Source organism: Colletotrichum aenigma (assembly GCF_013390185.1).
Source record: "Colletotrichum aenigma strain Cg56 chromosome Unknown KSG_Cg56_contig10, whole genome shotgun sequence".
Taxonomy (NCBI): Eukaryota; Fungi; Ascomycota; class Sordariomycetes; order Glomerellales; family Glomerellaceae; genus Colletotrichum; species Colletotrichum aenigma.
The window spans coordinates 2592086-2618169 of NW_023500916.1; the positions used below are offsets into that span (position 1 = coordinate 2592086).

The window sequence follows — 26084 nt, forward strand, 5'->3', positions numbered from 1 at the left end:
GAATGCAGTCTTCTATCCAGGGTTCTATCCGCTCCCTGATCAGGGCATCTAGATCAGCCTGTTGAGTCTCCGGGCTAAAACCTATTGCCGATATCAGCATCGCATAGTCAATGGACTAGGAGGGGCGACATTACGTTTGATTCCAACCAAAGGAGCCCGTTGGATATTAACCCCATCTGCCCTTCTGATGACAAGCAAGACATCATCCTCCTTTTTGTCCCCGATGGTGTACTCGGGAAGGAATCCCGAACCCGAATCAAAAAATGTGATACGAAGTACGCAAGGTACGCCCTGGGGTATGTTTGCGCCACTTTCATGAATGACACGAGCCCTCAGACTGCGGCAGAGGTCACAACCCGCGGCAGCCGATTCTATTAGAGCGGCCCACGATTCGTGATGCTCGACTCTAAAGACGGGTCCGTTTTTGACCCATTCGCTGTAGCGCCAGGGTATCTTGCGGCACTTGGCGCACCTACCCTCGGGGATCGAGGCATGTTGCGTTCCTGGGTCCATCCGGCGTCACGGTGAATCCCCGTTTCCCAACCAAGCTCGTTGTCTGTTTTTCTGTCCAATCTTCAAGCAACGGAAGAGATGTTGACTACATGTCCCTCTGAGTGGGCTGACGGGAGAAGGCGGGGATTCTTCAGGCAGCTAATTCCCTGCAGATGCTGATTGGTCCTATGGATATCCAGCGGCATGGATTACCAAGAACACGAAACCAAGATCAGAAGGAAGCAAGCATCGTGAACTGTCAACAACATTCTTCTATTGACAACATGTTGATTTGTGTGGTCCCCAGTCTTTCGTATCTTTTGAACCATCTGAACACTTACTTCCTTGAGAGATGGCACAGAATAACCGAATATACTCCCGACGCATGAATCACCCTGGGGAGGTCAACCGTAATGACGAGAGCACCAATCGTTTTCATTCAGTAACACTTAAAAATATACGGGTTCTCCGAGTGAACTCGCACCATCTATCCGTTCTTTGATCTGAAAGATCCGATACCAAGCAATTCCGTCCAAATACAGCAAGTTTTCCCTTTCAAAATTGTGCCTCTTCATTTCAACGAATGCGCCAATCAAGCTTCGAAAGACATGGATTCATCCTGCGTTCCATCGTCGGATCCCGGATCTCTAGTGACAATCCGCAAAGCAAAATGGGCATCGTCCCAGGTAGTCTCCGAAATGGACAGAATCTGCGCCGAACGCCCAATCGGCGACTTCTTGTCCTCTACCAGCTTGCAAATGCATCGGCAGAGCTTGTCCTTCCAGTCTCGTCCCACAAGCGCTTGAGTCTGGCTATCGACGAGCCCACCGCTTTTCCATTCCTTGAACGTCCCATAGAGAAACGGCTTACGATCGGTGAAGAGATCTTTCAACTCGAAATGCTGGGTTTTGGAAGTACTCTCACGGCTCGAGTTTCTGATCCGCGCAAACAGTTCCATAACAACTTCCTGCTTGTCTCGTGCGCATTTGGTGTGGGCATTCAGCAATTCCCCGATCCTGAAGCACGTCCGCAAGATAATCGTGGTTGAGAGACCAACGACGACGGATCGGTCTCTCGTCTTTTTGGGGAAAGGAGGCCTGGTGATGGGAGTCATGCCCGATGACGCGCTGGGATTTGGACTGACAATACCGGTGTGCTTTGCTTCGGCAGGGGTCGTTGTGGCCTTCGTTGCGCATGCTGTCACAAGATCCCAGTCGACGTCCTCGTCCAGGAGATCAGGCTCCTCGAACGCGTTCTTGAGATCTGCATGTTGACTTTGCGCTGGCGTGGAATGCCGCAACCGCGAATCGTAGCTTTCGGCCGATCTCAAGTCACCGTCCATCTGCGTGACACTCGACGGTGGAATTCTTGAAGCGTTGTCGCCTGAAGCCTCCACCAGCTGAATCATGTCCTCATCGTCAGAATCGTCAAGACCGTAGTCGTCCTCGAAGTGAGGAACGTCTTCTGCAGGAGCGGGTACAAGTTCAACGGATGATTGCTCGACATGTTGGCTCGATAGTTCCTGAGACTCGCTATCGTAATGACCACCGAGTAGCTTGACAGTATCGTCGAGCCCTTGGACGCCGCCATCCAGGTCGACGAACTCGTCCATCCAGGAGTCATCCGAGGGCAGCTCCATGGGCTGGACATTCGGAACCAAGGATGCAGGTGGTGCCTCGGGTATCTCGTATGGCAACAGCGAAGTTTGGGTTTGAAACAAGTCTGACGGATGGTACGTGTGTACAGTTTCAGCGGGAATATCGTCCACCGTAGAGTAGGAGGCAAGCACGGCGAAGGCATCCTGGTTGTCTCCATTGAGCTCCGGCGCTGCCGCGGCAGAGTTCACAGCGACGCGTTTGGCCGGAATCGCGATTGTGGCAGCGGATGTGGGTGTCAACGGTCGTTTGGGGCCGTTGATAGGGGTGAAGCCTTGCTTGGTGACATTCAAGTTGAGGTGACCACCACTCTTTCGGCTAGAATAATGTAAGAATCAACCCACCAGGCATAGGTAGGAAGAGTACTGACCCGCCCCTTCGACTAGCCATCGTGAGAATCGAGTCTTGCCAAGTGCATCAATGCCGACGTCAACGCGATCATCTAGGAGCTGACGAACGGGAAAAGTGCTTGCAAAGAATTTTTCAGATGGGCGAGATGAAAATTCTTCGACCTGGCAAAAAGCACGTGGAAATAGAAGGAACTTGTTTGGGGCTCCTTCTATCAGGCAAGAGCATGTTTGAGGAGTGCCTTCCATGGAAGGACTGTACCAACGCTCTTTCCCTTCGAGGAATCACCGCCAACACTCCTTCTTCCACAATCTTCTCAGCTACTACAGACTTCTTCCACCAATTTACGACACCATCTTTCTTTCCTTCTTTAACTTCCATGCCAGATGACGGTAATCATCTGAGCAATACACGTTGATTGTTGATGAAGGTGTGCATCTTGGCTCTCCATGACGATAACTTCCTCAGGATCCGGCAAACACTATCTCGAATACACAATGACCTGGTCAAATATCTTGGCCAAGAAGTCCCCTTCTTTGGCAAAGACAACTAGCGTCACCTCGCTTCTGAGAAAGATCACATGCGGTCGGGTCTTGGACCCTTATCAGCGGCAGCGACGCCTGAGACTGGGTTCGTCCCACTGGGGACCAGGTAGAACACTGAAATCATAGTTTGGAACATATGATTTCCAATTCCTGCTCGAAAGCTGTAGGAGACGTGACTCGTGATGCCTTCGTCGACGCTTCGGAGAGACAAAAGCTGGCTGGCCGTTGTAGGTGTGTCTCCCCCACGCCAGCCTGCTTACACTCGCACCGGGGTGGATCAGGGAGGAATACAACGAAGAAGACAAAAAGAACATTCAAACTGACATCTGAAAGACACCATTAGATTGTGTTCTCCGGCATCCCGGTAAACACATGGGTTGTTTCTCGAAAACGGGCGCCGAGGCCAAGTCACGGAGCTATTCGCAACCCCGTGGCCCGGACCGCAGAACGGAGGCACGGGAAGGAAGTGACATCAACGCGCAGCAACCCGCCAGACCCGTGGCCAAACGGCAACATGTCCAAATCTCTGCCCTCCCTTCCGTATCTCGATTCCGTTATCGAGACACGATGGCGCCGCATCGGTGTCGATGAAGGCATTCACGACCGGCTACGTCAGAGAGCACATGCCCCATGAAGAGGACCCCTTCACCCGTTTGCCCAAGGGGAGGCAGAGGACTGGGAAAGACGTGTTGACAGCTGGTGCCTCGGCCACGCAGTAGTTGATGGGCACTGCCGACGGCCAAAGAAGAACGCTCAAGGCCGCTGCGGTGATGTCAGTTTCCAGTCAGGTGAGCGTGGAATACCTTAGGCAGGGGGGGAGTGGTCTTTGGTTGGCGTGTTTTGGCTAGCTCCGGGGATGTTGGGCCATGTGGTTCCGGGGGTTGGGCAGCCTTCTTAGGGCGCAGCTGGGGTCCATTTGCTGTGGAGGGAGGATGCAAAGTGTAAAAGCCGCACAGATGGAGGATCGCGTTAGTACCTGCTGAAAATAACACTTTGATTTTAATCCGGTGTTTTTAAATAACACTCTTTTTTATTATCAGAAAATATTCCGAATAAACTGAAACCTAGAGAACGAACAAAGAATATCCCGAATACACGCCATCTCTCCCCTCTTTCCCCGGACGGGCTGTGTTGAATTAGTCACCTCGATCGCGGGGATGAGAATGAGATGACACATGCCGGAGCTGCCGGGTAGATGACTAACCGAGGCTTTCTGTTTCCAGCTCTGCCTTGCCCAAATTTACCGCCTGTAGCCGCGGTCTACAGCGGACGTCCATGCTAGACGCCCATTGAGGGCGCCCGAAGGCCGCGCATTCCCACGGTCCGGACGACGATGCTCGCTCTCCGTCGCCCAATTGATCGCAGCTGAGCCACCAGGAACAACTTGCCTCGCTGATTTACGAAAGGTTACTGGACTCCCTCGGATATCACGGTCAGCCACTCCCATGCGCTCCAGCAGGGGCTGGTGCTTGCTTGTATCAATCCCTGAGGCGGTGCTTCCGGCCCCCTCCCCAATGAAGTTCAAAGTTGCAAAGTTACGAGGGCTGCGATTGAACGAGCAATAACACGACATAAGCATAGCCTAGTCATCACCATCATCACTCTCGTCGTCCATCATCAGCTGCAGTCACCCATCCATTCATAGATACCGGGGCGAATTGATCTACAACAACGGTATTTTGAGTTTGGGGAAATACTGAGTCACACCTGGTCTGTCAACGTCCGACAGGGCCTCGAGTCGCAGTTGCAGCTTCGTCTAGAGCCAAAAGAAACGCGCAGGACCACTCATGGCAAGCTTTCGGGAAGCACATGGACTGTCGTGCATGGCAAGCGTGTGGGGATTGTGGGCATTGCGCCGCGTCAGGTTTTGCGCCCACCTGGTTGCTCCCTTTCGCATTTTCCATGTTTTTACGAATTCCAATGAAAATGAGAGATGCTGAAAGGGCGATTGTAATTGGGGAATAATCCCCTCCGTTTATTCTTACTTTCTTCGGCAGTGTATGGCCAACGTCGCGCGTTCCCGTCAGACTAGATCAGGTGCCGTGTGAACCGTCGCCAGAGTGGGAGAGTTTTGGCAAAGGCGCCCAAACAGTGATTGAAACCGAACTAAACGGTCTGAATTGAGAAAGGACGTTAGGTCTGACAACCATGTTTGTTTGTAGTAGGTGGATGTTGTGTCCTCGGCCGAGAGAGACAGATGCCTATCGCGCCTGGGGGAAAGACGTTCTCGCCTCCCTCCCCTCCCCCACGCGCGCAATACACCAAACGTTTGGTTTGCGCCGCTACTTGGGACGGAGGAGGGCAATCAAGGGCCGAGGATGGGGGATGCCAGAGATGGGCTGCTGCAAGCGCCAGGTGCACGGCGCATCGTGTCCCAACATCTTGGGATTGTGAGATGTCTGCATCGGACCTGATTGACCCAAATCGGAGCAGGCATGGGCATGGGCATGGGCATGATGGTGGTGTTGTTGATGAGGGAGGTGGGCAGGAAAAGCCCAAAGAATTAAAAAATAAGGAATCTGATATCTGGAAAATAAGAATTGAATAAAATAATAATAATAATAATAATATACACACAGCTGAGGAGGTATCTATCTGACAAGCATGTCACCATCACCACCACCCACACCCATCAACACCCATCAACACCCATCAACACCATCACCTCCGACCTGGGACGGCCCCACCGTTTTCCCCAGACGTCGGTTACGGGACTGGACAGGCTAGGCTTCAGTGTTCCAATCCTCCACGCCTTGCCTTGGGTGGCGGTTCAGCGGTAGCGCCAACGGTCCGCCACCGTCCGGTACCTAACGTAGTCCCCGCGGGCGCCTCCTCTCACTTTAGGGGGCCCCCCAACTCAACTACCGTCCCTCACCGCTCGGGAAGGCTGACTTGGACTTGCATAAACACCATGGTCACCAGGTCCCTTCGCTGATGAGTTGGCAACTCTCCCTACACCCAGTGTTGCAATCCAAGCCCTCACGAGCGACCGTCCTCGAGGCCGCCCGGCATCATCGTCATCGAACGGAAGAAAAACTGAAAATAAATCTTCCCAATGGCATCCATCCGAAGAGGAAGCCTTGGTTATCGACGAACATCGGCTGATGAAGGGCAGCAAGCCAACCAACCTATGTCGTATCGCCTCTTTTCAACACATCGAGATGCCCAAAACAAGAAGCGACCACCACATCTGCCACGACAACTGCCTAGCCCATCCCAGTGATGCATCACCTCTCACTCGCAAACAGACAAGACATTGATGGTGGGCTGCTGTCGACGGTCGGGCAGGGCACTACACACCTCCAGCTTCCCGCTGCATCTCCCGGCGAATCCTCTCCGTCGCCTTCCCGCTGCGCCGGTCTCCTGCCAGTCGAGCTTCCAAAGCCTATGGTGAGCACCATGCACACGAAATACTGACCGAACCTCTGCTTCAAGAAGTTCCAGGCACGCATACACCTAGACGCGCAGTTATTGACAGCCTGTCACCGTCACGGGCCGTCCATTCCCATCCACTCACCCGTCTCCAATCCCTATCTTTGGCCATGGCGCGCCCTGCCTCCCATTCACACTTACATGCAGCGGGCTTGCTTCCGTCGCACTCCCCGGGGCCACTGGTATTCCCCCATCGCCTCGATACGAAATGCGCGCCCACGCCAGATCGCATTTTGTTTCACACCATCTACGCAAAAAGCCCATCTTCGTCTCCCTCACCGGCCAGCCCGGTCCTTTTGAGTACAAGTACCGTTGCCGTTTTCCCTCTCGAAGACACCCGCGCGCGCGCCCTCATGTACTACCTACCCCCCACCGTCGCAAACACACGTCGTCCGTCCAGGCCCTGTGGCGTCCTGTCGTGCTCCATGCACTTAGTCAAAACGTGCAACATTTCTCCATGTCTTGGTCGACCCGTTCCAGATGAACGCACAACCTGCTGCTGGCGTTGACCGGTGATACGGTGGTGACATATGCTCCATATGACCCCCTCTCTCCCCCGCCGCCTCGAAGCTCCCGAGAGCGCCCAATGGCCAGTCCCCCCATCTTGTCGCCGGTCACTCGGCGCCTGCTACTCGCAACGAGAGATACGGGGGCCCAGGTGAGGCGAGAGCACCAGACAGAGGGGGGCCGTCGGTGCTGCGGCCGGAGTGTCGGTGTGCCCTTCCTCAGAGGAAAGATCGGCGGCTTCAAGCTTGTCACGTTCGCGTATGCTGCATGTACGCTGTACAATAACTCGTGGTGCAGAAAGGTAGCTTTCTTCGCCAACATTTATGCACATTTTTGGTGTTGTTGGGCAGCGACTGAGCAACCCTTCCTTCATTCGGTGACTTTGCTTTCCCCGGATTTCCACCACACCTCACCTGGAACACTGCTGCGCTGGGCATCACGTTGTTGAGAGACGCGCCAGCTCATACATCTCCCAGTCATGCGGATTGATGGCTCACTCAGGTCGTGGACTTCCACGCCTCAAGGGGATATTCTGCCCACGGTGATGGCTTACGTTGGGCATAATTGAGATGTCCTTGTCGAGGAAATAATATCAATGGTCACGTTTACGTCACCTGGACGCGGCGACTGGTTCAGGGCCGTTGGATGTGTTGAGGCTCCGGTAGCCCCTGCCTTTGCATGGTACGGCATCAACGAGTAGTGAACCAGATGAAAATAATGAGTAAAAACAATCATAGTTAGACGTGAATTAATTGAGATATTTAATTTAATTCATTTTTCATTATTTCTGTCACCTATTCGTTCAGCTGATATCGCATCGTCTCACCCGCATGATGCCGCTCCAGTGGCGCATGCTTCACTCGCGGTGGCGTCCGGTACTTCTCCCACTGCTACCAAAATGACTACCGTTTATTTCACGCATGCCGCAGTCATTATGATGAAAGAGAGCCTGGAAGCCTGGAACTTGAGTGTTTATTCACAACCACACGGTACGCCTTGAGTTTGACTTTGAACACTGCGTGTGGTTGAGTTGCTGTCGACGACTGCGGCCTATGATCAGGAGCAAGCCGAGGAAACTTGCCCTTTGTGACTCTGCGCGCTCGTTATGAATGATTAGTGAAGCTCTGGTTGCAAGCATCGTGAAACGGACAACTGGGTCGATGAGTGTTGGTCTGCCCATATGTCCTCACTATGCAACATGGAATGCATGCGGGCTTGGCTGACGATAGATACATCGGACACACAACCCTGCGAAGCTGCAGAACAAGCCATGAGAGAGGAGAACCACACCTGCTGAATTATTAAACCTAGTGAAGCTTCGTGAAACATCATCTCCAAATATCAAGCTGCTTGCCCGAACGGGATGATGAGTCAACCGGGGATGATGGCGCTAGCTCTCAGACCGATCAAACGAACCAACCACTAACATGCCGCCACCGCAAACCTGCAAGCATCTGTTAAACGAGACGAACCACTGGCCCCACGTTGACTCACGTCGACTCATCGTGTATCCCAAGCGCCGTTCACATTGCGGAGCTGCATCTCGGAGATTCCACGACATCCGGCCCGGGCCAACAGTCGCCACAACATCCACCCGACCACCACCATCAAATATAACGGCCCATCCACCACCCTCATCCCAGGTCCAGAAGGCTTCCTGTCCGACAGCATCCCGTCAAATCACCTGCTCGCCCGGCGACAAGCACTGCTCTAGCCTCGCAGTCGTTCTTTGCATTTCGTCAGTTCAGCTCATCACCTCATTATCTTCGTTGAGCATTTTTCTTTTCTCCCTCCAACATCCAGCCCGCCCGCCCATCATGATATCAATCAACCAGCAGGGCGGCACCACCCACCAACAAGCCGTCCCCCGGCCCCGCAACGACCGGGTCGTCCCGAAACCCGTCCCGGCCGCCCAGGCCAAGGACCCCCGCGGCTACCAGCTTGGCCAGCTGCGCAAGCGCTTCTCGCCCCGCGAGTCCACCGTCGACGGCGGCGCCGCCACCTCCCTGGTCTTCAAGCTGAAGCCCTCGGACCCGGATTTCCCCTTTGAGCTGGAGCACCTCGACTGCGACCTGCGCGTGCCGGAGGACTACCCCGAGGCCGCCCCCGTGCTGCACGTGCGGAACAGCGACATCCCACGGGGCTTTGGCGTCAACGTCGAGCGCGGATGGGACCGACTCGTCCGCGAGCGCCAGGGCGCCTCCCTCCTCGCGCTCACCTACGCCCTGGACAAGAATCTCGAGGTCTTCTTGTCCGAGCAGAAGGCCGACACCGTCAAGCTGGTTTCGTTCAAAGACACCAAGGACACGCGCCATCTCGAAGCAGCAGGCGCCGCCGGCGCATCTTCACCAGCATCGGTAGCAAAAGCGCCCTCCCCAAAACCGGCACCCGTCAGACGCTATGAGCCCGAAGAGTACTTCACCTACGAAGAGATGGCAGCCGCCAAAGCCCGCCGCGCGCAGGAGACGCGGCAGCTCGAGACGCGCATGGGTCGCCTGTCGCTGTACCGCCGCTCACCGGACGGTATCGTGTACACCCTGCCCCTGGAGCCTCGCCGCCGCGGGGAGCTCCCCTCGGGCCTGCAGAGCGTCAAGACGGTGCACCTCATCGTGCCGCTGCTCTACCCCCTTCAGCCCCTGCGTATCCAGATCAACGAGTGCGAGTCGCACGACGCCGAGCCCCTTGAGGAGCTCTTCGTGCGCAAGGCGGCCGAGCAGAAGCAGATGACGCTCACGAGCCATCTGAATTACCTCGTGCAGAACATGCACGCCCTCGCGAAACAGGCACTAGCACCACCGAAACCCGCCAGGACTGAGCCTGCCGTGGCCCCTGAAAAGGACGCCAAGGCAAAGGCCCCGGAAGCCGGCGCGGACGAGGACCGGAGCCACGTCAAGGTCATTCCCCGGCCCCCGGAATGGGACCGCCAAGCCGGCCACGGAGCCGACGCCGACGCCGACGACGACACCTCCGACAGCTACGAATCGGACGACTCCTCCAACGACGGCGGCGCCAACCTCGACGCCGAAGCGCCCACGCTCTCATCCGGCCTCACCCCGGAACGCGGCACCTCCATCTCCTTCCCCGACATCGAGCTCCACAGCATCGAGCTCTTCCAGGTCTCCATCCTCAACCTCAGCGTCAAGTGCACCCGCTGCAAGACCGCCAACGAGATCACCGGCCTGCGCCACGAGGCCCCGCAGACGGCGAGCTGCCGCAAGTGCGCCGCCGGCTTCGCCGCCCAGTTCCGCCAGCAGCTCGTCCACGCCAACTCCACCCGCGCCGGCTTCGTCGACCTCACGGGCTGCGCCGTCGTCGACATGCTGCCCTCGACCTTCGTCCCCGTCTGCGCAAAGTGCTCCACGCAGAGCCAGGGGCTGGTCTCGGTCCGCGGCGACGCGACCACCAACGTCTGCCGCACCTGCCACGGCAAGTTCACCTTCAAGATCCCGACCGTCAAGTTCCTCGCCATCAGCGCCAGCACGCTCGCCGCGCCATCCGCCGGGCCGGTCAAGAAGGCGGAGAAGCTCGGCCTGCACGCGGGTACCCCCCTCCCGGAGCGCGGGGCGTGCGCGCACTACCGCAAGAGCTACCGGTGGTTCCGCTTCTCGTGCTGCAACCGCGTGCACCCGTGCGATCGGTGTCATGATGATGCCGAGGGCCACGTCAATGAGTGGGCCAGCCGGATGGTCTGCGGGTGGTGCAGCCGCGAGCAGCGGTACTCGCCGGACGCGTGCGGGTTCTGCGGGCGGAGCGTCATCGGGCGCAAGGGGCGCGGGTTCTGGGAGGGCGGCAAGGGGACGCGGGACCGTACGCTCATGAGCCGCAAGGATCCGAGGAAGCACAAGAGAGTTGGCGGCGGGGAATCGTCGAAGAAGGACTGAAGATGTGGTTTATTTTTGGGGGTATGTGTGTCTGAGATGATGGATGGGTTTGCGTGTGAAAGGTACATTGGTATCATTAGCTCCCCTCTGGTGTTTCTTTAGATACCACCACCTCCGAATATACACTCCTCATGTCTCACTATCGTATTATCATCCCGTGCAGAAACATCTCGTTGCAGCGAAGATTGGGCTTCCGAGCGGCTAGTATACACCCTCATGACAAAAACGTAACGGTGATGACTGCCGCCGATCCCCTCCCTCCCCCACGGAACAAGCGCCGGGCCCGTGGCGGCAGACAGCCGGACGAGATTCGTTGTGCAATGTCAGAATTTGTGCAACACATCCAGGCACAAAATGTGATGAGCCATGTGCATCTAATGATTGGGTCAAAATGATGGTCATCTGCTCACGCATAGAATTGGCAGTCGAGCCGTGATTGGGGTAAATGAAGATTCGAGTGTGCACGTTGAGGGTGTCAATGGCCAGAAGTAGTTTAAGCGCTTTCCTTGCCACCGTTACCACCTTCAGATCAGCAGGGAAGCTTGATTTCTGACGAAGCCTGTGAGGATGGATACACTGAGAACGAATAATCAAAGAATATTCAGATCAACCAACGAATACAATATTTTTGTTTTGGAATAAATCAACCGAATATTTTAGACGAATATTTCCCACAATTCCCTGGCTTTCCCCTTGTAACGCCACCGTTTACGCCGACATTATATTAAAAACCCCGTCTTTCTTATCTTTTAAAGTTTTCAACCGCAAAAAAGTCCATCCTGCGACATGGGGAACATTACTCCAACGGAAAGAGCGGTGCAGGGAAAACCTGTAGAGCAGCTAGAGGAAACAGCGAGCATTAGGCACGAAATCCCACGAATCACAAGCGGGAGCGTGTAAGCAAATAGTAAGATAGTTCTTGCGGCGGCGCGGTCGCCGGGGCCCCGGATGGATGCTTGCGTTCCCCGGAAGATCCAGCCGGCCGGGTTTTGTGGGGGAGGGGGGAGAGAACCAAGCTTCTTCTGGATGTCAGGTCCGTGCTTCTGCATCTTGCATCTTGGGGCAGATGGCTTTCTTGCCTATTGGGGATATGTCGTGAGAGACCCTGAACGACGCGCTGCAGCCAGGGGTAGAAGGGTGCGGGGAAATCGTGTGGTTTGGACAGTGTCTGGAGGGACTATTTCTTCGCCGGTCGAGAGCCTGGAACGCTTGGAAGTGTTGACTGCATGTGAAAGGCGGGGGGACGCGTGCATGTTGGCTCGGGTATAGTTCACTGGATAGGATACCGGTGTGCAAGGGGCGGATATGATCACAGATTTCCATCAGTTTTCGCAAGTGACACTTGTCGTCGAAGCAATTTGTCCATGTCTGTACCTTGCATCAGTTGTCAGGGGCGTATTCCCTCTTGTCAACACGTTAGATGAACTGGCTGCCTTTAGTGCCTGATTTAGGGTCCAGTCTTTGCTTCGGGTCAAAGACGAAACCGCAGGTTAACCCAAGCGTAGGAATGTCTCTCCCTGAAGCTGACGGTTGATTTTCAAGTGCAGTTGCTGTCGGGGTTTCTCAACCTGTCAGCGCAGTCAGCTGCTCACCCGCGGGCAATAGAGCTTCAGCTAGCTCGAGATAGCTCCTCTCCAACGAGGTTCCTTAGCTTCCCCGGCTGTCCGGAATGATTTGGCATATGCTAGTCGTCGGCCATCGGCATCCACGACGTTGTTACATTCAGAGTCGGGCTTGTGCCGCCACCTTCCATGTCAAAGGCGGATGCAGTAAATGAGACATTCCACCAAGCCATCAGCACTATCTACTTGCATCGGAAGTATTCCCCTAGGGCGTGAATCCCGCCCGCAAGGCCATATTGCGACCAGCGCCGTCAAATCTCGCAGACGTCTTTGAGAACCATCGGGGCGCCACGCGGGTAGTCCGGACGCTGACGTGAAGTTTGGACTTGCCCCATGTTGAACGACAAATTGCATCCTACTGCGTTGCGAGTCGAATGTGCATTCTGGCGCGCCGCTCAGACCTTGTCCCCCGACGCCGCCGCATTCCCACGCCGGTGCAACACCAAATCTCGGGGTCTGCGTTCCGGTGTGCGGGTATTGGCTCGGCAGGCAACCGCTCACACATACCCACACTTCCTGTCCCGTGTCCCGGTACCACACTCGGTAGGTTCTTGGGTCGGCAGGATGATCAGACGGAGCGGTCTGCCCGCCGTGCCGTGCGGCTCCGCTGCTTCTTCTGCCTTGCGCCGAGAGGAACATGAAATAAGGCCCCCTCTTTCCTCATGGCAGGAGACATAAGTTCTTTTTTGTTGCTTATCTGGTTGCTGATATTATATTGTGCGACAAAATGACGGTGCTTTTTAAGGTTCTTTCTCAGGTCTGTTGTTGCTTGACATTACAGGAGAAACGGTGTCTTGATCGTTAACGGCGAAATCCATCTCTGATAATGGGCAGCCTATCTCCCCGTCCCGTCTCTTGGCCTTTTCCCATGCCGTGCCATCTTGTATCAAACCGACGTGACTCAACACTCAATAGTTCTACACCCCGAGCAGTCATTACATGTGGAGGTCAGTCTTACCCCGGGTTTTTGCCTCCATCTTTCTTTTTTACAACTTTACCCCGGAATCTGATATCGTCCTCCCCGCATGGGCGCGCCGACGCCCGCCTTGGGGATTTACACTCCCGCTCGAGTCACTTCGGGCGATCCAACTGGTTCGCGATAATTATGAAGCAGCGCCCTGCATTGTGCGCCCTCGCGACTGGACCAAACGCACCGCACGTATCTTGTTCCGCAGGCTCATTAGTCGAGTCTGCAACCACCCTCGCCCCGGAAAAGTCACCAACCAGTCGGTTGAATGAATATCCTCAAACCTCGACCAACGAGAAGCTGCAGAATCCGACTTGACGTTCGTAAATTGTCAAAACAGCATGCATCCTTGTCAGGGTCCTTCACATGTGAATATCTTCTCACCCAACCAGCCAAACCCCCCTCCTTTTCCCCATTCATCAAGGGAACAGCAGCGATTCGACGTCGCGACTGTAAGAGAGCGGGGTGAAGACGAACGGCCTGCCTACATTATCGGTGCATCGTCGTCGACAAAACATGTGAAATGCCCCAAGCTCTCCCCTCTCCCACATCCTGAATCAGCCGCAAGGACCCTTTCTTTTTCACCCCTCCCGTTGCGAAAAAAGTAAAAATAAGGTGAGCAGCTTTTCGTCCTGTTTGGCCATCAACCCAGCAGCTTTGCGGAACGGGGATCTGGGGAAGGAACCCATGAAGGGCCACCGCCATAGTTGATCCCCAGTATTCCCTTCAATCGTGGAGACACACACAACCATCACCCAAGATCAGGTACGGCCTCTTTTCCTGACTTTTCGTCCCAAGGCGCATTTCAAGCGAGAGAAGACGACAACCAACAGGCCAATCAGAGACGACCAAGGGACACCCGGGAGTGGCATGCGCCAGGTTGACTCGTCGTGGCCATGTTTCTGCCTTTCCTATTCTTCCCGTTGCCCGTGTCGCGGTCTTACGTACGCCAGCTACAACCAGGGCTTAGCCGTGTGCCTCAACTTGGGACGAAAGAAAAGAGGACACAGACAGATCGGATAAGACGAGAGGAGGGAGAAAGGACATGACTCCACCTTTGCCTTCCTCCGTCATGCGCATGCAGAAACGCGTTCGACGATGAGGAGGTGCTTCATGCGTCGAGGGGGAAGTGGTCTGGACCGGTGGCTCTTGCTTTCTCACACGTGATGGGCTTTAGGAGGCGGGGATGGGGGTTTCTTGGTCCTGCTCTTCCTTCTACGCGGGAACGAATTCGAGATTTGGTTGATGGATGCGTGGCACTTTGTAGTGCATCCCGATGTAATGAATTTTGCTGTGGTTACAGAGCGTGTATGTTCAAGTGACTTCAATAGCAATTGCATGTATTATCGGTATCAACTCCGACGGCTTGAATTGCTTTCCCAATCCGGCAACCTTAACCGCTTGGCAGCAGCAGTAGCAAGCAGAGCCGCGTGGTTACATTTGACCTAAAAAAGGGGACACTATTCCCGTCTGCTGAATTCGGACCGCAGGACGACGTCGAACCATGGGACATCCCAAGCGACCGGTAATTGTCCCGACAAGTACCCCTCGGGAAGGGGACGCGGCTTCCACCCCACACCAAAAGGACTGCCAGAGCCTCCAGTGTCTCTCTGTGTCTGACCTTTCTCTCCCCGAAGGTTGCTGACAGGCCGGCTGGAACCCGGTGACTCGGGAAAGGGCATGCAAGGTCCTGGTCCTGGGCAACAGAGTCCTCAAACTCTGGCAAACCAATTTTGCCTAAATTGCCAGCCGGGCATCAGAGATAGAGATCGTGATCAGATGCCAACAGAGCACTACGCAACCTAGAATTGTCTCCCTCCCCCACCCGTCAAACCCATGAGGCTGACAAGTGCGCAAGAAAGCTGGTGCCGCGCCCTCAAGGATCATTGAATCAAGAAAACCACCCCCCCCCCCTCTGGTGTCTCCGCCCTTTTGACGCCCAACGTACGGCATCCCCTGCCTTGGTTCGGGCGTTGGAAATTGTCAAAAGGGAGGACCAAAGCTGAGAGGCAGGCCCTGGTAAAGCCATCCTCGCTGAAGAATCGGCCGAAATCCTTCACTGTGTTTTTTTGTCCAGGTCTCTTTACCCGCAATCTCAAAGTCCACACCCGCAACCGCAACCGCCCAGGGGAGAGGGGTCCTCCCGACAGGGGCACATCCGTTACCTGGGAACCGCCTCCTTGGGAAGGGGGGCCAGAAGAGGCCGGGGGCATAGGGATGGGAAAATGGTCACAGGTTCACAGGCACTTTTTTTTTCTTTTTGCCCATACCCGCAAAGGAGCCGCGGTGCAACCGACACTTTCTCCAGTAGCATAGGACTGAACATGCAAAAGGGCAGAAGGCTTGGTATGGCGTTGGACAATGCTTGAGGGAGTGAAGGCAAGAAAATGCCACGCGGCGACGTAAAGTCTCTTTCAATGCGGACGTAATAGCTGCGAAAGTCTGTTCCAACTCATGTCAAAGGAACTCATCACACTCCGCTGACTCGGTGGAGGGTGCTTGGCTTCGGTGACAAATTGGTGCTCGATGTGTGGTCGATATGTGGCCATCGGACTTGCTCCGAAAGAGAAGAAGAGAAAGGACAAAACGACAACTGCGGCTCCGCATGCTCGAGAAGGGGTGCAAAAGGGAAAAGAAAATGGTCGTTTTGGCGGAGGTCTCGGGAGGCGCCCAATTTTGCCGTTATAACGCCGTGAGACACATGCAAGAGATGCAAATGCAGGTACGGATGCGGTTTAGCAGTAACGGTTTGCCGACCTGTCAAACTCCAGAAATGCCGGCATCGTTGGGCTTCGGCTCCACGATGTCCACAGTATCGCAGGGCCAAGGACAGATGGGAAGGGTGAAGGGGGAGCGCTCTCCCCATCCCCCATCCCATATCACGAACTTCTCGTGTAATCCCGTGGAGCCCACCTCTCTCGGTGAGACCTTACGCAATAGCCCAGGGTTTGTGGTAGCGGACTCCATCGTCTGGCCCTCAAGCCGCGGACGACGACTGAGCAGGTGTGGTGTCTCCGCAGCCCCTCCGATCGTCCCAAGAACTTGCCCTGGAAAGACCACAGCGGGCCGCTCGAATGCCCTCCCCCTTCCACCCCCAAAACGCCCCTGTAAGAGAGAAAGAGAAGGTGCTATGGTGAGGAGAGTCATGTCATGTTCTGGGGCGGAGAGCAGTGCGCTGTGCACGTTCCCCCTCTCTCGGTGTGTTGGACCTTCAATCTTTTTGATACTGGCTGTTGTGAATCGCCTCACATGTGATGTCTGAAAGTCCAGAGAGCGTGTGGCGACGGTTTAACCGCAGCCAGCCATGGATGCAGTCTGGCATGTATGTTTGATGTAGTCAATAGTCGACGCGACCTGTTGACTCGCAACCTCACCCATCACGCGCATCCGTCTATCCAAGCGGAACACCTTCAGCTGTGCAACGGCAACCTCCAGAGACGAGACATGTTGGCTAGCGGTCGCAGAAGACCGGTCTTGATTTCCTCAAGCGGTACAGCCCAAAAAGAACCAGCCCATGGTGGCATCGTGAAAAAGACCAGCCAAAGGAAAGAAAGAAGAGCGGACTGCGAGTCATGTTGCTGGTCTGTTGGTCCTGGGATATGCCTGGCTCCGGAACACGGTTCCGCAGCCGGGTGGTCGTCGCTACCACTACGTTGGGGCCGTCAGGCCAGGGCCCAGGGGAGGGGAGGGCTGTTTGGGCTTGTCTGGTGCGCCTCCTGTCCTGAAGCGGAGATTCTCCGCTTGAGTCGAGAATTGAGAGAGGAGGGCAAAAAAACGTGGCAGGAAGATTGGTCTCTTTGCTGGGGAAGGGGGGGATTGTGTTTCTGTGACAGGCCTGCCCCTGGTTGGAATGAGAGAGGTCGTGCGCAGCATTCTAGAAGGCCTGCTAGAATATTATTATTTTTTGGGAGTTGGAGAATACGTACACGACCTGAATATTTTAATGGCTTGTTATTTTTTTAATCTTATCCGTTGGCGGAAACGGAACAGAGAGGTCTGACCGTCGCTTGACTCGACGCTTTCACGTTCCGTTTCCGCGGGGTGCAATCAATTAATTGAATGACGACAACATTCTCTTGATGATATTCTTCAGCGCCTCGAGGTAAGAGGCGGCTCCGCAGCGGCATGCACTGCAAGAATAAGAAAAGAGCATACCGACGGAGAGAAACGTATGGAGAAGCAATGTGGCTTCGCCCAGTCACATTCCAGCTGTGTGACAGTTACCCGCAACGGCTGCATTGGATTGTCTACCGGGAACTGCGTGACGCGGAAAACCACAACAGCAGAGAATGGGTGATATTGGAAAACGGCGCGGTGTCAATTTGGCCATTGCCAAACGGACGCAAAGAGAACGACAGGGTCAAGAAAGAAAAGAAAATAATAAAACCGAATAAATCAGATAGTCCCAGCGCAGGGTCAGAAAAAACGCTACGGTGTCGAAATTGGGAAGACGGGGCAAGCAAGCAAGCAACATGGAAGAGGTCCCGCTGTTCCCCGGGTGCCCCAAGATCAGAGATCAGACCGAAAACCAAACGTTTCTGGCGGAGCGCGACGTCTGGAAAAAATGGACGTTAGGTAGGTAGACTACGGTTCGACCACGGGCATGCAAATCCGCGCCCATCGCACCAGTGTTCGGATTGTCATCCGGACAAGAGGACCTGACTTGGACATGAAGCGACGTTCTGCTTTGACAAGAGAAGGGTCCCGCAGTCCATCAAAGCGTGCGTCGTCCGCTGCATGGACGCCACACACTTGGAGAATCAAAGACGTAGACCATTTCACGACTCTGTTGCTGATCACACCTACCGAGTGATATCCCCTGGTATCCGTCTTCCCCCGGTGTGCTCGTCCCGAGGTGAGAGCCGTCGTCTTTGCCTATCCTTCTCCCCGTCTGCCTCGTCTTGCCGCCTCCCCCAGATTCATCCTTGGCTCCGATGCTGGATGGTCTAGGTCTTTTTGTCGGCGCAAGGGAAAATCAGGTCAAGTGACGGGGGCCTGGTAAACTTTGTTTTGGCGAGGCTGCTGTCCCTTTAGGTGAACATGGGACGAAAGAGGGGAGGTTTCATGTGCCCAATGTCGGATATTACACCGTCGTGCAAGATGACGCGGAGCCGACGACGATTGCGAGCCCGTGGCAGCAGGCGGGAACGGCTTGGGAAGATACGAATAGCCATCCCCCTTTCATCGCCGGCCGGCTGGACGAGGCATTGATGAACGGCTGGGGTGGTTATGCGCCCGACTAACGAGGTTGTTGGTTCCCAAATGCTTCCCCCATGATGTTCCCCTAAGGAATCCTACCCTTCGCTGGGCCGCGAACTCGGGAAATAGCAAACGTGCGGATCAACGTTTAGCAGTCGAACGGGAAGCCTGATGCGCACATGTCGCGTGGCTACCGATGTTTACAAGGTTGAAGGTCCCGCGGCTTCTGCTCAGCGCATTTCGTCAACCCCCTGCCTCCTTGCCTGGCGTCAACCCTTCACGAGGTGGCCCCCGACGGATCGGCGGCCTGGACTCTGGCAGCTGGCACAGCACGCAGCAGCTGCCCCTGCCTAGCATCGCGTCAGGTGCCGAGGTGCATATTCGCGGAAAGCTGGGCTGCAGAGCATCGGCAATGGCATTGGCATCGTTTGCTTGGTCAGTTCGTGGGAGAAAGAAGGTTGTGACGTTTTTCTTGTTGCCGGCAAAGCTTGGGAAATCTCGATGCGAAGACAAAAGTAAACATGCCATGCTGTCCGCGTCGGCGGTTCGACTGATGAACGCTGATGAGTCTTGCAGGCTCGGCTACTTAGCTGCAGGACGAAAGCCATTGTTGAAAGTACTGCCGTTCCAGTAGGATTGCTGCAGCTGACTCCCTAAGATTTCGATCTCGCTCGCACGCCGTGCAGAACACGCAGGCGCGCATCGGCGGTCCGGCGACGGTGACGTAGCGGCTGTGCCAGGCCTAAGCTCTTCGGCGTCGCCCAGGTTCTTGTTCTGTTTTGAGAGCATCACCTGGCCCTGTGGTTTTGCCTAATGGGGACTTTTCGGTGTGGCCGGCATTGAATGTTGTGGCAGAGATCACCTGAGATGCGCTGCCGAGATTGGCCTGGACCTGGGCTGCTGCGCCCAATCTGTTGCGGGCATTCGCTGATTTACGTGCCAGTTGTTTAAATTGCAATCCATCGAGATCGTGGAAAAAGTGCTTGTTCATGACTGAGGAACGGCAAGGGGAATCGGAAATGCCATGGCAGCTTCAATTAAACTCGGCGGGGGCCTGTGCTTAATGAAGCATCATCACATGGCCTATCTGTGCACTGCCACACGAGATGTGGCTGATGTGTCGTGGCTTCGACATGAAGTACCATATTGAGATATCAAGAAGGGCTGGAAGATGGACTGAGTCTAGTAGGAGACGTAATTGAAGTTGGAAAGATAGTCATGAGTCGATTCATTTGACGAGAAATTGAACTATGCTAATGAATACCTCAGGATTCAGCTTCGTATAGTTGGACACAGGCTGTCTCTCCTACCATGAGCGTCTTCAGATATGGCAGCTCTATGTATAAGACTATGTCATAATTATCTCATCTACACAATTGCCAGTCTATCTCCGTCGAGACTGTCGATATATTCTGATTGTCTTCATACAAGAAGACATACTACCTAGACCATAGACAATCTACTGGGACTGTGTGTAAGGGTGTAGCTGCCCCAGCCGAACCAACGCTTTATGCTACAACCAGGTAGACATGGATGAACAGAAAACTCTCGAAGACGCTAAAGATATCATGAAGGCATTTGAAGACGTCAAAAAACTCTTTCAATCAAGAACTTCGGGATCCCAACATCATAACAGAGATATGTTTGATCTGGCCATAGCAGATGCCTTCCTCATTCGAAGGGAACACAAGAAGCAGAAAACATATTAAATCTAAAGGCCAGAAAACTTTCACGCTTAAAAGTTGCATCTTAGTTTATCCCAATCACTTAGAAACAAATGACATTGAGATATGCAATATGCAGACAACCTCCTCCGTTCACCGTGTGTGACTTGGTGATTGCGAGTATTTTGAACAACTTTAGGCGTCAAGTCAAAACAGGATGTAAGAGATCGCATACGATGGAGACCCCCTTTTCCCCTTCAATTCTTAGATTATTCATTAGTCGAAACAATAAAGGTGATACTCCGTCAAGACAACTAGCGACTTTTGACCTGGGCACGACAAGCTTCAGGATCAAACATCACCTGTTGTGCTTTGCATACTATTTGGATTGAAGTTTCTAGCCGCATATCTAATTTCTGCTTTCTCTAACTTGTTCTTGAGACAACAGGTGTTTTGAGAGGCTTCCTTCTGTATCCGAAACGTGACAGGTGCACCCTTTCCTATACCTCACATTTGATCTTGACGGCCTTGCAGAGACCGTCATCTGCCCAGTAGAAGCCTCGAGGATTAAGGAGAGAATTAATAGTCACAGAGAGCTCTTCTACCTTACACCCCTGACCAATCTACTCTAAGGGTTTACTCGTAAATTATGGAAGTGCTCCTGTCTTGTCATTCAAATTCAGAAATGAGGCTGGACGGTTACCTGAAGCCTTATATTTCTTCGCAGATGGGCCAGCAACCCTTCGTTCTTATTCAAGCTGGAACACATGAAGTAGAAATCATTGATGCTGTTCTGCAGAACCGGATCCGGCCCCGTACCGGTACGATACCAAGGGACACGGGACTATCGGCTCCGCACCGGGCCCGACCTGCTCCGGAGTGGGCCATTACCCCAAAAACGGCAACTAATAGCCCACCATAACATCGGAATAAATCACCGCAAATCTGCAATCTAGTGCATTTGTTCCTAGTTCCTACTGACAAGGTAGTACCGGCCGATGTCATGTACCCAGACCGCTCCACCATCTCAGGAACCATCCATCTCATATTGAAAGCAGGAAACGCCTCATCGGAACAAGAACTTTCTTTGCCCTTGGCATCCTTGGACATCGTCGGGCATAGAGCTGCTCGGAGATGGGCGAGGTACAGTGGCGAGAAAGTCCACTACTCGCGTGACCATGCCCAAAACTCAGCTCTCGCCAACACTAACGTCATTAAACATAGCCAGTTTTCCAAGAAAGCGAAACTCTGGATTGCCGAACTCGAGAGCCTCACAAGACCCGAAGGGCCAAGGCAGAAAACGGCCTTCATCTTAAAATCCAGGCTAGGCACGTTTCTAGCTTGACCCCGTGTTCTTTGTGACATCTGGATTGCCGTATCCCTTTGCCGGCAACCACCATCGCAAACTGTCTCGGTCTGGAGTCCGCGGGTCTGGGGTAAAAAGCGGCGCGCTAGTCCGGGGTAAAAATCCCAACGCCGTCAAAGAAAGTTTGTCGGGGAAAGGCGGGATGGCAGAACTAGTTCTTCTCCTCTGCCGAGCACTTCGACTTCGTTAGAGGGAGCCAGGTTTTCGAGTCGAATCTGAGAACACGAGATGGACTTTACACAAGTCCGATCCACGCTTGCCTTCGTAGAAACGCTAGATACAGAATGCCCGTCTGGGGCCCCGGAAACCCAAAACGGTCACGCATTCCGCACAAAGGACCGCCTTCGACGCCATGTTCCGCGGCGGGCGGCCGACGGCCAGCGTTGACCAAGAGACAATGACCTTGTTGTTCTGTTCGTCATCCCGTGCACACGGGACCTTCATCGCCAAGGACGGCGGAACGAGAGAGCGGAACGGTCTTGGGTGGCTAAGGCCATCACTGACTCGACTTGGCCCCTAGTGCGAACGTTTTCTATCTCTCCCCCGGCAGTCAGCTGCACCCAGGAGCGGATCCGCATGGCAACCCGCGTCGGGAAAGATCAGGAAACGTGCCGGGATGCGAATTCCGGGGGTAACGGAGAGGGACTGCAGGAGGCCCCATCATGACCGGACGACGACGGGCGGCTGTTGTGTCTGCCGCACGGTTTTCAGACTCTGGGTTGCAGACGGAAGAAGCGACGGAGGGACGGTTGACACGTGGATCACGTGGAGAGACGGCTCGTTCTATGAGTAGATGTTGCCGTCGCTCGACATGGACACCCTTCGTCAACCTCACCTAGCTACGCGGTGCATTTCGTCTCATGGTGAACCAACAGATGTGTGCAAGCTTGCAACACGCCCTCCCCGGCTTGCCAACTTGCCTGCCCTGGGATCTCGAAAGACGATACTGACTCGTCCGGGATGCAATGCGGACTTAGTCTTGCCGCAACGACACACCCATTGTTTGCCATCCCGCAGTAGGTTTCCTCCGAGTTTTATCCCACCTCCCCCCTTCCGCTCGCCGCAGGTACCTTCGTGATCGCCTCCTTCAAGGGAAAATTAAACGCTGATGACGTGGTTCGCGTTTCTTGGGACGAATTCGCCCGTACACCTCCCCTCAGCCTGACATGGGGGACGGAAATGAAGGTTGCGGAAAGACAAGCACCGCAAAAGAAGGCAGGAAAAGCCAGGCGGATATAGATTTCGCGCTTGCGTTCCCCCTCTGCAATGAAACGGCATCTTTAGTCATGAACTCTTTTCTGTCCTTTCCGTATTCCCAGTCAACAGCCGGGCAGGCAAAGTCGAATCACAATTCAGGCCATTGTGCAACTGACCCCTCCAGGATTGGATGAACGACGACGTCCCTCCCGGTTTGCGCTCGGTCGGGAACCCATTCACCGAACGACGAGAGTTGACCGAAGACGTCTGCTCCCTGCTGGTTAATGTTCTTCCGGCCTTGGTCCTTCTGGCTTGTGCTTCTTTCACATGCGCTTTTCTGTGAGGAAAAAAAAAAGGTATCGAATAGTTTTTACTGCTTGTAGCACTCGTCGCCGATGAGTTCTGCACCCTGCTCACGTTTGACGTTTTGCCGGTCGACCCCCTCGGGCCGGTGTACCTCTCGGCACGGCGACCCCGCGCTGACGATGGCAGAATGAGGGTGTTGTATGTGTTTTCCCACTCAAAGGCACATCTTGTCAAATGTTGAAGCTGGAGGCCGTGTTGGTGGTTGCAGCGCAAGGGGGTGGTGTGACTTGGTGCGTCTTGGAGTGAGACATTGTGCCATCCTGACGGCCTTCTTTTGTTCTTTCGCCCCGACGACCAGTGCAGTGGGATTCTCTCGACCTGTCTAACCAAGGTTGACCAACCACCCGACGTGGAAATGTCGAACCCGACGGCCTGGAAGGATAGGTGGCAGCACGCCGGGGCTGCTACGGTCTTCCCTAACCTGCCACGGTCCATGTCAACTACAACGTGTTGGAGATTAACCGTCCGCCGAGGATGCAGAAGATGAAACCTTCATGATGATCTATTGATTCCTGGCCCCCCGTATCGGTGAACGTATCCGGATGGTATGCGCACGCTAGCCACGGTCCCTTGAGCACTTCTTTCTCCAGCCCGCTAACAAGCAGCTTCAATCTCCGAACGTCATGAGTGCAGCAGCTGTAGACCGGACCAGGTTGCTGGCCCGCCAACACGTGTTGGTGTTGGCGTGAGCGACGATCACTCTTCGGTCGTGGAAGTGTTCTAGAAGGGTGGCCGGGGTGACCTTCCGACCCGGGCAATCAGTCCCGGGAGCTACGAAGAGGGGCCGACAGAGAGAGGGGCCGGGGAAGGGAAGCCGGGCTTTGCTGCGCAAGAGGAATTAGAAAGTGCCTTGGAAAGGGTGGGGGTGCCACATAGATAGCGGGAGGGGGAGGGGGGGATGACAGAGACAAGCTCTTGGGGAAAACAATAAATAAAATAACAAATGATTAAAAAACAATCCGAATTTAGGAAGGTAGACCAAAAAAAAAAAAAAAAAAAAAAAAAAAAAAAAAAAAAGAAAGGTGGTGGGAACCTGGGTGACAAGACGGCGTAATGGAGGGTGTGGGAGCGATAGCGACCCATTCAAACGCCTTGGCGCGAATCTGGGAACTGTAAAAGAAGCTTCGGACGCAAGCTACGCCGCGATGGGGAGAGAACACCGAGCTGCTACCGAGAATTTCAGAGAACCTGCGCCGAACTTGCTCCCTCCAACAACTCCCCGACCCCCCTTCCCTCCGTGTGTTGTCGGTCTTTTCGACGAGATGGTGCCGTGGAAGGCCCGACGCTGCAGAAAAAACGCAAAAGGTCTGGTGAAGTTAGCAAGATGTCATTGATGGTTTTTCTATCCCCTCTACGTGAGTTAGGACGACGCCTCCAGGTGAGGTTGAGGTTGGGGGAGGGTCGCAGTAATGGACAGGGAAGTCTGGACATGCGGGGAAAAAGGACAAAATGGGCGAGTATTGTTGCGAATGATGTTAGGTCGAACGGACGAATGAGAACGTCGCACCGGTCGAGCAGTAAACATCTCCAAAGCTCACAAGGTCAGAGAAGCGTTCGAACGTGGTCGCGCTGCCGACATGGCTTCCCTCATCTAGGAAAAGATGCCGCCGCCGAGTGTGTGTTCAGCTAATTACTCTGTTGGTGAAGCATGCATCTCAAATACCCGTCTTACATCATGTACCTTACTCCCGAGAGACTGCCGGTGAACCTCCAAGCTGGGCATCTACTGAGCGGGATGCGCCCGATTGATTACAGTCCCTGCAGCTGGGCCAGGTTGCACTGCACCGCACCGAACTGCCACCGGCAATTAAGGCTGTTGTTCCCAACTTCAGCGTCCGTCTCATCCAGGCCTTTTGGTGACAGGTTGTCGCTTCGGATTTCCCAGCCTTCTGGTCACATTACCTCCTTCCTATTTGGCCCCCAGGACAACTCCAACTAGTCGGTCGACGTAGCTGTCAATTGAACGGCGTTGAAACCACAGCACGGGAAGAAAGACCGATTTTTCTTTTTTACTTCCCTGTATTTTGGGACGTTACGTATCGGCCTCGTGGGTTTGTCAGAGATCAAACTCATATACCTTCTACAAAACTGTCAGAAGTATCTTGTGTACCTGATGTACCATCAATCTTGAATCGTTCACTTTTTTTCTAGGAATACACCAGGTTCATGACAGCCATCAGGATAAACATTGATTGTCACCAAGAAGAAAAGAATAGTGTTAGCCGCGTCGTCGCAAGGGAGTCTGGAACTGAGTCGGCAACGCGCAACAGGCGGGAAGAGCATCCGGCCCTCCCCTACCGTTTAGTGCGCTTGGATGTTGGCAGCGGGTAGAGACGCTCCAATAGCGATGGGTCTGTATGTCTGTATGACATCAACTTCTCCATCGGCGATGACAGACAGGCGTCCGGCGTCCAGCCTTGGGATTGATCCTCGCCTTTCCTCGTTCCCGCAAAAAAAGCCAATTCCCCAACCTTTGGATTTTTTGGGGCTTGTTGAGCAAAATAACGGAAGGAGGGATGGAGTGGAAAATCACCAGATCATTAGATCGCATGCTGGGGCGATCTGGCAACACGGGGAAGACATGGTGATCGATGCCAGGGAAGACTTTTGACACGGTCGTCGCCATGCGATCAACATTGAAGTCACAGCAGGACGGGTCTCGAAAAGGGCGAGAACGTGAACCGTTTCTCCATCGATGATGTCTGTGGTGGAGAATAGGGGTCCAAGAAGGGGTTCAGCAGAAGCAAAACTCTGATCAGATCATGCTTGGATCCTGGGGGTGTTTGCTCGAACTCGATAGTCCGTCATTGCCCCCCCATGGGGACCCACGATGTCGTCAACGG

General features: G+C 54.3%; 2 protein-coding genes across 2 annotated transcripts; one reads left to right on the forward strand and one right to left on the reverse strand.

The window, feature by feature from the left end:
- Positions 1–1084: 1084 nt before the first annotated feature.
- On the reverse strand, positions 1085–2537 carry mug37 (Meiotically up-regulated gene 37 protein; the record flags this gene model as incomplete). Its single annotated transcript, XM_037329818.1, has 2 exons — positions 1085–2465; positions 2518–2537. The coding sequence occupies 2 exons, from the start codon at positions 2535–2537 to the stop codon at positions 1085–1087; spliced, it is 1401 nt and encodes a 466-aa protein (XP_037171509.1).
- Positions 2538–8796: 6259 nt separating this feature from the next.
- On the forward strand, positions 8797–10860 carry CGCA056_v014577 (Uncharacterized protein; the record flags this gene model as incomplete). Its single annotated transcript, XM_037329819.1, has 1 exon — positions 8797–10860. One exon carries the CDS (start codon positions 8797–8799, stop codon positions 10858–10860), a length of 2064 nt encoding a protein of 687 aa, XP_037171510.1.
- Positions 10861–26084: the final 15224 nt, after the last annotated feature.